This window comes from Montipora capricornis, chromosome 5, assembly GCF_036669925.1.
Source record: "Montipora capricornis isolate CH-2021 chromosome 5, ASM3666992v2, whole genome shotgun sequence".
NCBI classification, from domain to species: domain Eukaryota; kingdom Metazoa; phylum Cnidaria; class Anthozoa; order Scleractinia; family Acroporidae; genus Montipora; species Montipora capricornis.
Window position 1 is genome coordinate 2,824,894 of NC_090887.1, and position 12,500 is coordinate 2,837,393.

The following is a 12,500-nucleotide window of genomic DNA, read 5'->3' on the forward strand; positions in this document are numbered from 1 at the left end:
TTGGTTAGAGCGTCGCACCGGTATCGCGAGGGCACGGGTTCAAACCCCGTTGAAGTCTTGAATTTTTCAGGCTTTCTTCATTTGATTTCATATCCACAGTTCATGTATGATCCATTTCAAATATCATTTCATCGTTAAGAATATTTGTCTAAGGGCGCTTTCCTTTCGTCAGAACTGGCCAGCCAGACCCATCAGTTTTCAAAGAAAATGCAACAATTTGAAGGAACACTTGCATGATAATCCCTCGCATTCTTCCGGGGGAGCATATGTCATCTTCGAAGTGAGTTAATTTGAAGGCGTTGTAGACTGAGTTAGTCCTTCCAAATGACCGGTCTGGCCGTTCAGTTCTGTCAAATGGAAAGTGTCCTACATTTAGAGCGGTTTTCAAATGAGTGTCATAAAAACAAAACCAAAGTAATTACTTTGGCTAATCAAAAAGGACGGGGACAATCCAGTAAACTCGAAGTAATTACGGGTCGCCGTCACAAAGCGCGGGAAAACGTGCACGTGCGAGCCACGATTGGTTTTGACTTCACTTGTGATTGGTTGAAAAAATGGCGCGAGAACTGTGAACCAATCACTGAGTGAAGTAATGCAAAACCAAAGTAATTCGCTAATTATTTTCGACACAATTGAAAACCGCTCTAAGTGATCAGTATTCTGCACCAATAATAACTCTTTGTGGCAGTTATCAATTCAGAACACCGAGCTTCAAAAAAGAATTTAGGCTGTTCTATTATTATACTTAGAGCTGACGGAGCTATTTATTTTACAGGAGAACGCTCACTGTTTTGTCTTAGTGACACTGGATCAGTGAGGTTCATGAAAAAGTTTGAATACAACCCAAGCTGTTTCATTCCTTATAATTCAGGTAAGATATCTCGTTGGATTTGGTCAGATTGTCCAGGAAGTATCACTAAATGTAGTAATTTGAAAATCTAGGTGAGAAAATGTATTCTTAGCAGACCTTAGTGTATACAAATTGAAGGTGCTTGAAAGTTGTTTGACATAAATCTTCTATTAAAAAAGATAGGTACTAAATTTCCAGTCAGTACGAAGAGTACTCTTGACTTTTGAATGACGTTTTCTACAAAACGTCTGGGCATGCGTGAAACGTGATTGACGGGACGGCAAAAATGTACATGTGCTACGGGAAACTTTAAGTAAGCTTCAAATCGCCGATTGACTCACAGGCGCCCCAAGCTCAGTGTGAGCATGGCCGACAAAAATATAAGGATTTGTATAGGAATCCCGACAAGGCAACAACAGACTTGAAAAGAGAATTATAGGAAAAAAAAATTCTCAATTAAAAAGCCAAGCCTTTATTGCCATTGTGGGTAGTCCCCTTCCTGTGTGGTTATTTTCCAGATCCGACGCGATTTGATCCATTTTTCAATTTCTCGATTGCTCAAATCACGTCGGATTTGGAAAATAACCACACAGGAAGGAAGCTACCCACAATGGCAATAAGGTTTGGCTTTTTAATTGAGAATTGTCCATATAATTATCTTCTGAAGCTTTTTATCGGGATTCCTATACAAATCCTTATATTTTGGTCGGCCATGCTCACGCTGAGCTTGGGGCGCCTGTGAGTGACTCAGATGATGACTTCCACTCAGGTTGTCGAAATGTCAGTCAATGTCATCCAAAACAGTCTCTCTCAGGACTACATTCACCCGAACGATCATATACCAACCTCAGTTATGATATCACTCCTGGGTTCAAACCGTTTACGAAATAAATTAATGTCAGTGAAAGGGTCTCGTTGATTAATAACGTTGCCCTACTAGACATTAGAGCAATTTTAATTTTTTATCATTACGTAGCTTACGTGAAACAGCAAACTTCGGCTCGCGGTTTCACGTTTGACGTGAAATGGAGTGAAGCTTGTGACTCTAGCTTCGCGTGACCCACGGCAACTCGATTATTTAGTTTACAAAAAAAGAAACGAAAACTAAAACTCGGAGTCTTTTTAAACATTCTTTGTAGAAGAAGAGGCTGTGTAAAATGAAAATCCCTACCGGTCAAATTTTACGAGTTTCAGTGAAGCTGTTTTGTGAGTCAACAGTTAGTCAATGTGCGTTAGTGAAGAAAATTTCGGTAAGGAGTCGGTTATGAAAAATCTATAACCCTGAAACCAAATTTTTCCTCGTTTGACTTACCTGAAAGTGCTTTTGTGGTTCCTTTTTCCACAAGCAACTTGTTATTTAGAAGAAAAACAAGAAGAAAATTCCACGTTTTCGGCATCTGGCAAAGGCGAAAATGCCTACTTTCGCGTAGAAACGCAACGACGGCAATCGGCAAATGCGAAAAATGGCGGGAAAACCATGGTCACGTGGTCACTTTTGCCGTTTGCGTTTGTCGTTTCTCGTAACCGTGATACTGAATCTCTGGATTGTTTCTAACAAGTTACATTCTGTATTTCTCTCGTCTGTAACCTTTAGTTTTGGAAGGAGCAGTGAATATTCTCATGGCCACATGTAATAAGACACTGATGATATATCAGGATGTGACACTAGCTTGGGCAGCACAGCTTCCACATATTCCCGTTGCAGTCAAAGTGGCATCGTTCCAGTAAGTTGAAAATACTAGCATTTGATTTGATCTGTGTTAATTTGTTGATTTCAGTTCACAGCCCCAATTAGTGCTCCAAGGCCAGAAGACTAGACACAAAAAACACACGCAAACGCATTTACTTGTTGTTAATTAGTATCTATTGTTCTAACAAAAGGCTGTAGTAAACAACAAACTAATGAGTTTGCGTATGCTTCTTGTACTTATGCTTGCGTCGCTAGTGAAAACCAGGCTTAAGTGGAGCTATGGTCCTTCAACAGGGTTTGAACCCGTGACCTCGCGATGCAGGTGCGACGCTCTAACCAACTGAGCTATGAAGCCACTGCAGTTCAATCTACTATGATTCGTTTTTCATGTCACTGAGTTGAAAGTTTTGCCCTTGTCGTTTGATCTCCAAAGATTGGTGGTTAGACTTTCAAGTCCTATAAACCGTAGGCCCCGTCTCACAAGCTTACCTGTCGACACAACCGTTCCCTTTTGACGTTAAAGAACCCACACGCTGTTGGTGAAGAGTAGAGGAGGGACTCCCGACATTGTGTTCTGTCCTCATTTCACTTGCATGCATGTGTGGCTGACGTCCGATCTCACCCCACAGAAAGAATTATAAATCGCCATGGGTCTGTAAGTGATATGTGCAGTATGTTACCAAAAACATGTTGGAGATCTTTGAAGATACTTATCATGACCTTTGCCGATATTAGGAAAGATTTTAACATTCTAACTTCTTGTCAAAATCTTCTGGGATCAGATGCACACGCGTTATTTTAGACCACACAAAGTTTTCCTTGAAATCCCATTGTCAACTTCCTGTAGGTGGTTTGCATGCACTCAATCTCTGGAAACACAGATGACAATACTGTAACGTACAATTGCTAATGGACGAACAAAAGGAGCCAATGAGAGATCTTTTGTTTTCGTCGACCAACATGGCGGCGATAACGTCACGTGAAAACCATTTATGCACAACAGAGTAAGGCCGACACTTTGTGACGTCTATCTCCAACTTTTCAGGACATGCCTGACGACACTTTGTCGAAAAGTTGGTCCTTGAATCTTAACTTTGTGAAACCAGAGTAGCATCTGATAATGTCTGAACGTGTGAACCTTAATTAGGCTCTCTTACGTACGGCTGCACAAGGAATCGAAGCCAAACAACATTCTACGGAGCTTGTATTTGAAACGCACTCCATTATGCGGTCATTAGTACGTTTTGTGAACCCAAATCTCTTTCATGTACTTCAAAGTCAATAAACATAAAAGGATCAAACTGTGTCAATGGTGTTTTATGTCATTAATTTCCAGAGAACTGAAAGGTGTGATAGTGACTTTGGATGAGACGGGGTACCTTCACTGTGCTTATCTAGGAACAGATCCCTCAATGATGGTGACACCAGCACCTGAATCTAGAGACATTAATTATGAAGTGGGTGTTTTTATTGTTATTGTTATTGTTATTGTTACTATTATTATTGCACAAAGTCTCACTGAATAGTATGCAGTGCAGCCTAGCGGTTAGGGTCCTTGCCTTGAGATCCAGAGATCCTGGGTTCAAGATCCGTTCTGACCAATGATTCGCTTAATTTGTTTTTTGTAGACAGTGGTACAACTTCTTGGCTGCTCTTGTAAATAGCCAAATGATTGTCTCCGGTTAGTTGGGATTCTGTTCTGTCGTCATGTCGTAGACAGAGTTTCATGTGCTTCATTATGTATGTATGAAGTAACTTCTTCGCCCAATCACAACTGATGCTGGCCATAAAATGAGCTATTGAAAAACAAAGCAAACTACTTTCAAATCGGAAAGTGTTTATTTATCATACAACACAGCTCGAAAAAAAAAAAGCAAATTGTGTTAAATTAAAGTTGTAGTATTCATCGTGTTCCAGGAAGCCGATCTTGAAATGAAGCAACTTCAGAAAGAAATCAAGGAATCCACACTAAGCTCAGGTTGGTCGATACATATAACCAAAAGTTGACAAAGTTATTTTGATGTGGTTATTGTAATTATTACGATCAGGAAGCTGGGCTTGCGCAGTGGTGAGAGCACTCGCCTCTCACCCTGTCTCGTTCCCAGAGTCTTCGTCCCCCTTGACCAGCTGGTCAGGAAACGAACGACTCTGGTTTCCCGACCCGCTGGTCAAGGGGAACGAAGACTCTGGGAACGAAATTGCCTTCCTTCCATGTGGCCTGGGTTCAATTCTCAGACTCGGCATCACATGTGGCTTGAATTTGTTGGTTTCCTACTCCGCTCCGAGAGGTTTTTCTCCAGGTACCGTACTCCTGTTTCTTCTCTCCTCAAAAAACCAACCAATTTGATATGAGTTGACTAAGTTGATTTGATTTCTATACAGTGCCTTAATTAGCGCTTTGGCCCTGCGCTAAATGCAGTTGACACTTAAGTAGAGTTCATTATTATCATCGAACGTAAAATTTTCTTGTGAAACTCACACTTGCCTAGGCACTGAAAAGCCCATTTTAACACCGCTGCCTATTGTGAAAGCGACAATGAGCGACAAAAGTAGTTCCGAGACTGTACTGGAAACAAGGAAGAGTTACGTTTTTGCAAACGTTGGCCGTGTAGCAATTGTATTTCAACAGAGTTAACTACTGGAGAGTAATGTGAAGTGCTAGTTTTCTACCCATGTAAATCACGTGAGCTTTAGCCCTACTAATACACCTTATTCCAAAATGGCTGCCATTTTAGTATTCTTTTGATTGATTGCAAATTGACCCTTTTGGCCTCGTTCGAGTTTAAATATTCTTTTGAATTTTACGTTTGAAAGCGAGGTCAAGAGGGCCAATTTGCAAGGAAACAAAAGAATACTAAAATGGCGGCCATTTTGGAATAGGGTGTATGGAATTGGGCTCACACATGGACAGAGAAAAACTCTGACCAGGGTCGGAATTGAACCCAGGACCTTCGGGTTAGATCACCGCTGCTCTACCGTAGCTCAGTCGTTGCGCTCCAGTCGGTCTCTCAATGACGTATCATGTCCGTATCCACCGTTTGCTCACCCCAGCAGTCAACATCGTTCAACATCATTCAACAAAATCGAACGGATGTTCGAAACCGTTTGGCCGGGCCTTTGTAGAGAGGACGTGAAGCACGATTATTTATGCTCTTTTAACCAATTGTTATGTAGCGTTTTTTTGCCGTTTGTGGTTACACGTAAACTCAATGCTAAATCGCCATCTTTGTCTTGTCGAACGCATACATTGAATAACACCGAAGCCAGCACGACTGCAGCGAGATGTTTTATTTATTGTTGAGTTATGTTCGGACTGATCGATTCGAGACATTTTTTTTAAATTGTTGCAATAGACTTATGTTGAACCAATTATTTGACATAATGTTCTGATAATGTGGTAATTACATAAGGTTAGTCTTTTGCGCCAGTTGGTGCTACTGTTAGTAATAACTGTAAAAGATTTGGCAAATAAAATGAACAGTTTGCACCAACCAGTGAATCTTTTTTTCCAATCTGTTTTTTTCAGAAATCTTACCGAGGGCACAGCAGAAAGAAGATCTTTTAATTTCCGTTCATGTTCCTCCAAGTTTGGACTCGGTTTCTGTAAGTATCCTCGGGGAATTAACTGTATTTTAGAGGAGAAAACGAAATAAGACGAAGGACTGCAGCTGGAGATTTCGCGTGTTTTGCCGTTTTTTCAACAAGTTTTGTTCAAAGCAATTTACACCATTCATTTTTAGTGGCAACAAAAGTAAGGGAGAGCACGAGCGACATGAATGTGACAGCATACGCACGCGCAGACAACCACTTCCTGACGTCATAGACCAATTTCGATAAATTGAAATTCAGTCCTGAGCAAAAGACATTTCATGTCACGTACATTGATGCTATAAATTTTAAGGTTCGTTGACTTTTTTTTTCCTTCTTTTTTTTTTCCTTTTTGGACTTGGGCATCTCTGGAAGCCATGGGCTGAAGAAACACCAGACAATCGCGCAAAAAAAACTTCAAACTAACAAGAAGTCACATCGCCTTATTTTGCGTACGAAATGGAATAATCGCCCTGATTGCATTTTATTTATACAATAAGTTTGGTTTTCTTCTTTTTCTTCCAATCTCAAGAATGTAAACATGATTTCCGAGGGTTTCAGACCTCCTTGAGGTTTTGCTCCCAGTGCACTTGCAATCGGCCTTACAAAGGAAAATAGCCATGCCCGGTACTTTCATTATCAAACCCGATACTTTGAAAAGCTATCGAAAACCCTGTTGGCCTAACGCTTTATTTCTCATCCACAGCAAAGTTCGGTAAACGATGGTGACGAGGACACATTTCCCTCAATTACTGTCACGGTAAGGTAGAATCGTTTCCAAGTGATATAGGTGGTTTTCTCGTTACGTCATCTCCGCCATGTTGGTGTAGGAAAGCAAAAGGAAAGGAAAGGAGCTTTCTTTAAGTGTCTAGTCTTCTAGCGCGGGAGCGCTAATAATTGAGGACACTGTAAACTGAAATCAGCAAATAAACGCAAATCAAATCAAATGCTGGTTTTGGAGGAGAGGGGAAAACCGGAGTACCCGGAGAAAAACCTCTCAGTGCAGAGAAGAGAAAAAACAAACGAAGCCCCATGGTTTGCACGGGCCTGGAATACTCCTTGAAAAACTGCTAGGTCCTTGTAAACTGAAATCAACAAGCAGTCCGCAGCGCAGTCTGTTTCTTTAAAAAAAGAAAAAGAAACTTCCTCTTGGAATAGTGAGGAATTTGATCACACGGGTCTTGTTCCTCTCTTCTCAGATCACCCTCAAGTCGCAAGCTCCTAGTCCACTTGAAAATGTTGTCCTCAGTGTCATTTCCAGTCCGCCTATCATGTGCAACAGATCCTCAATAGTATTTCCCATAATCGGTGAGTATTTTCTTAGAACTATCAACATTAATATTATTGTCAATGGTGATTTGCGTTCAGTGATTGGCTGAGGGGTTTTGCGCGAGAGCATTGTCATAGCCAACCAGGGGCCAAGACAAAGCCAAATGTGATTTGCTCGCACGTGTTTTCCCGCGCTCAGCGCTGGCTGCATGCAATTGCTCTGCGTTTTGTTTGGCTCGTTTGTTTCCCTGCGCTGTTGCGATTGGCAGTTACTAAGGAGCTTAAATGCGGACGTTTTTGAGACGCGTACGGCAACCCGAAGACAACATCTCGCATGTCAGAAAAGTAGTGTCTCCCAGATTATGAAAGTAATCATCATTAACGGAGAAAGGGAAATATACTTACCAATTTAAATGTGGTTGTGTGAAGACAATTTAATTGAAAGGGTTAACAGCTCACTTCCGGTTGCATTCCGCGTCTCAAAAACATCGCATGTTTAAGCTCCCTACTTGAAAAAACGCTGTGACGCGGTGACGGTAGTTTTGTGGGGATTTACTTTTGGCCCTTAGCTTACGTCTTTGAAAACGCCCGAATCGATCACTCTTATCCCAACATCGTGGTCTTCTTCCCGTTTCTAAAACGTTGCAATTTACTTTTATTTTTATTCTTTAATATAGCTCGTGTCTTGTTTTGTTTAATGTGAACGTTGTAGGTGACAGAAGTGAACCTGTGTCTGCAGAGGTGTCATTCTACTCTCGAGGAGGATCCATTCCGAGTTCCTTGAAAGCTCAGATCACAGCCACCTATCTAACAAACTCAGGTTAGCGGTGGAATGTGTTGGTTTCAAACAAATGCCCCAGCAGGCCAGTGGTATGCGGCCGTCTGTCACTTGGCCAGGTGGTCAGGAAGAAAGCCAATCCGGTCATTGAGGCAGGAAGGCACCCATCCATCAGTTAACAAGAGGCTACGGATAGCCTACACTTTGTTCAAAGGATTTTTAGCCGACTTCCTTTAAGTTCACATATCCAGTTTCAATTCCGTAATCCGAACTCCGAAGTCCACAAGTCCAAGGACGGTGCCTACCAATTCAAAGATAATTTTGCCCCGGCTTATGACTATGCAAAAGTGTTATTGAAATCCAAAAAGAAAATTGGGGGTAACCACGCTCCTTTCAAAGATAATTCATGAATAATATTTGTAAACAGATTTAAAATACAAAGCAATGTATGGCATTCTTTCTCAAATAAAAGCTTAATTATCTCAAAAATTTATGGTTACCCCCAATTTTCATTTTCGATAGCAAGAGTACTTACCAAGATCTACTTTCTCCAGATAGTTTTAAACCGCGCAAAAATATCCCTGTATTAGTAAGCATCACCAATAGGAAACCCGAGTATCTCAAGATGCGCAGAACCTATGCGCACTAACAATAGTATGCACCGTCCTTAAGTGCGATCGTGGATATTTGTTTGCATTTAAAACTGTTGTTAACGGCATTCTCTACGATTATATTTAAAAATATTTAATACTTTTTCTTAGCAATACTGGGGGAATTATAAAATTAGAAGTCATACGGTAACGGATATTACATTGCGTGCAACGAAAACACAAAAACTCGTTTCCGGTCACGCACTCAATTCTTTAATACATATTTCCCCGTGAATCCGTCACGTAGTCTTCCGTGGTTTAGTGGTCATCGCGATTGCCTCTGAAGGAAGAGATACCGAGTTTGAATCCCACGTAAACTGCATTCTACGTGACAGAGAAATCTTACGCATGCGCAGCCAGAGCGCGACCCGAAAAAAAAATTAAAAAGTCCAAAGTCCAAAAACGGAGTCGAAAACTATACTTTGTCTTCGAACGAAGTAAAAAGTTTTAAGTCCAAAAACGGAGTCGAATCCTATACTTTGTTCTTCGAACGAATTAATTAAGCACGGTCGACGAAAGCCTCACCTCAAAATATAACTTTTCACTATCGTATGTTTTTCGATGTTAGTCCATCTCGTTCCCGTCGTACATTGTTGGCAAAGTATCCTAAACTTTAGTACGACCCGGCGGATTCCGAGTAAAAAGAGAGAATGAAAGATTCACAACTGTAAGCTCCCGTTGTCGTCGCAACCTCAAATTTGGTGATTTCATTAAGTTGTTGTGAAGAGTAGCTAAAATGCGTGCCTCGCGTGCAGCACTATTCTTTCTTGCATTTACCAGTGATGTTGTTTTGTGACGCTCTCTTTGACGACCGACGACTGCGTTGTAGATCTTAACGTCCCTGTCCAAGAGAGTTTGCTTCGCGTTTAAGGGCAAACGGCAGGCTGAAATTTGCGTTGTGTTAACCCCTTTCATTCCCAAAATCGAAACGTTCATTCTCCTAACAAGTACCATAGGTTTCTTTGTTGGGTAGTCATGAGAATTTTGTGTTACATCAAGATCACACCTCATGAGCTGATAATTATCTTCACTCTCAATACCTGTGTGACTGACAATTCATTGAAATTGTGAGGAAAATTTACATGCTGATCACCACTGGCAGTCAAATTTTAGCTCATGTTTTTGCATGTCATCCACAGGTATCGAGCAGCTTAATCTCCCTAAAGATGAGAAATTATCTACTGGGTGGTCAGTTTTTCAGTTGCTTTTGGGCAATCTGTGAGTCAGTCGGTCATAAATCAATCAATGAATCATTCAATCTATCAGTCGATTCCAGGTATACTTGCTCCCAGTTGACCTCTCGTTGTAAGCGACAAGAGAGCGAAGAAGTCAAACCGGAGTTACCCGATAAAGTAAACCGTGAAAAAATGGTAAAAGGACTTTCAAAAAGTCTACGAATCGGGAAATATATCCCCATTTATTTCGTTTTATGTTTCACGTGTTCGTCAGACATTTGTTTGGAAACTTGTAAGCTTCAATCAACTTATTTGCTTTTTGCAGAGGCCCCGCGAATTGCTCAAACAGATGTTAACTTCCCTATGAATGTTGTCTGCAAATGCTGCCCACCCATGAAGAATGCAAATCATAAGGTATCAGCAAGATTTTTACCTTAATTTGTGTGGAGCTAGAGCGAGTTACAATCGAGTGTCGTAAAACCAATACCAAAGTAATTACTTTGGCCAATCAAAAAGGACGGAGACAATCCAGTAAACCAATCAAAAATTGAAGTAATTACATGTAGCCGACACAAAGCGCGGGAAAATGTGCACGCGCAAGCCACGATAGACCTAATCGGCTAACTCAATGTTGTACCCAATTCAAACCCTTTGGGAATAAAACTTTTTGTTCCAGGTATTTCCATATCATTTAAATATGAATGCTATATTATCATGCAAATACAATACACAAAGAATCTTAGTCCCGGGAGATTTGAATTGGGTACAACATTGAGTTAGCCGATTAGGTCTATTGGTTTTGGTTTCACTTCCGATTGATTGAAAGAAATGGCGCGAGAACTTTGAACCAATCACTGAGTGAAGTAATGCAAAGCCAAAGCAATTCGCTAATTACTTTCGACACTCAATTAAAAACCGCTCTATTGTAAGTAATCAAGGCTGCGGCAGTATAGGTAACTACTATAGTCCAAAAGAGTTATTTTACACTTACTTTCTCTTATTTTAGATAACTGTAGATACCAACAAACCTCCAGTAAATCTCGCTGAGATATTTTCAGGTACGTTGTCTGACATAGAAAGGTTTTAGTTCACTGTTGCATCGAACCCTTAGCCTTATTGTGCCCTTGTCCTTATAATCACAGTGGCTTGCAAAAACAAAAACAAAAATCCGTGAACTTTTTGCAGAAAAAAAAAGGTCTTCACTGGTGTTATGATAAAATCAAGAGCAAATCTCCGGAAAGGGTTGGAAGCAGCTGGTGTAATTATGTGTGCTTTTAGTATGGAGTCCTCTTCTTGATAATGATGATCACAATTATGATCATTGTTCCTGCGAAACGTCTGGAATGAAGCTTCGTTTTGGCTACGATTCGTGTATGTCGCGTCGACTTGTTGATTAGTAATCGCTGTTTGTAACTTTCGTTTGTTCTATTTTTGACTTTGTCTTTAGTGTGATTATGTCCTTCGCTTTCTTTAATGTAGTTTCTGTACTTTGTTCTTCTGTATTTTGTAACTTTTGGTATTGCCAGTTTATTTTTGTAGTACCTTAAGGGTGTGGATTTTAATAAACTTCAACGAGAGCGCAAATACATACCCCTGTCTTCGGTTGCAATCATGACTAGTTTGAGATTGACCCCTCCCTCCCCGGGTTTGGAGGTCTTATGTCCGCATTTCAACATGGCTTGGTATCATAGCGATGATGGTGATAGCGATAATGATGATAAAGATTTTGAGAGGTACCCCTTTGTTCCGCCAATGTAAAGGTATCATGTTCACACTTGAATGTGGATAGGTTATGATGATGATGATGATGATGACGACGACAACGACGCCGCCGCCGCCGATAACGATGACAATAGGGACCTTACGAAAGGACGACGCCAACGCCAACGAAAACCTTTTCTAAAAATATTATTTCCCGTCATTGTAATATCTTCGTGATAACTCTTAAGTCGTTCGGAATGGAAAGTACAAGTGTTTATCAACTTTGCGGGAGTAAAATTGGCATAAATGATGTGGTTGTTTGGGAAGAAAATTAAAATTATTTCGTCAGGTTCTCACGTCCTTTACGCAAACTTAAATTTAGTCAATTCACGTCGTCGTCGACAGGGCGAGCAGAGCGTCGTCCTCCTATCGTAAGATACCTAAAGACTGGTCAATATGGCGTAGTTTATCTGGACGAGAGAGACTGGTTTCTAGTTCTTAGTTCCTCGCAATCAAATTTCGCGAAAATGTTGGTTCTTTTGTTGGCGCAATGATGGAACCGTTTGAACGACCTCCGCACAACGTTTTGCGTCCAACATTTGCCAACATCCAGTTGAACGAATGTTGGTCAAATGTCGAAACCGTTTAAACGCGCCTTAATGTTAACTGTGCCATTTTCCTCGTTAGATATGGTGAATGACGCTGTTATTCCGATGGCGGCAATTGGCATACAGTACTTTGGCGGACCAGTGGTTACCATTCTCGCTTCGAAAACTTCACGTATGTACGACACTTTTTT

At 40.8% G+C, this 12,500-nt stretch overlaps 1 protein-coding gene across 2 annotated transcripts in view; it reads left to right on the forward strand.

Annotated features, from left to right (window-relative positions):
- Window positions 1–12,500, forward strand: part of LOC138049119 (protein PTHB1-like) — a 32,044-nt gene that overhangs the window by 9,806 nt on the left and 9,738 nt on the right. For both annotated transcript variants that reach the window (XM_068895244.1, XM_068895243.1), the window contains exons 8-18: window positions 776–871; window positions 2,445–2,574; window positions 3,877–3,997; window positions 4,458–4,518; window positions 6,067–6,143; window positions 6,835–6,888; window positions 7,328–7,436; window positions 8,110–8,217; window positions 10,326–10,414; window positions 11,007–11,058; window positions 12,389–12,481. In XM_068895244.1, the coding sequence (XP_068751345.1) occupies window positions 776–871; window positions 2,445–2,574; window positions 3,877–3,997; window positions 4,458–4,518; window positions 6,067–6,143; window positions 6,835–6,888; window positions 7,328–7,436; window positions 8,110–8,217; window positions 10,326–10,414; window positions 11,007–11,058; window positions 12,389–12,481 (990 nt within the window). The remainder of the gene's footprint in view (window positions 1–775; window positions 872–2,444; window positions 2,575–3,876; window positions 3,998–4,457; window positions 4,519–6,066; window positions 6,144–6,834; window positions 6,889–7,327; window positions 7,437–8,109; window positions 8,218–10,325; window positions 10,415–11,006; window positions 11,059–12,388; window positions 12,482–12,500) is intronic.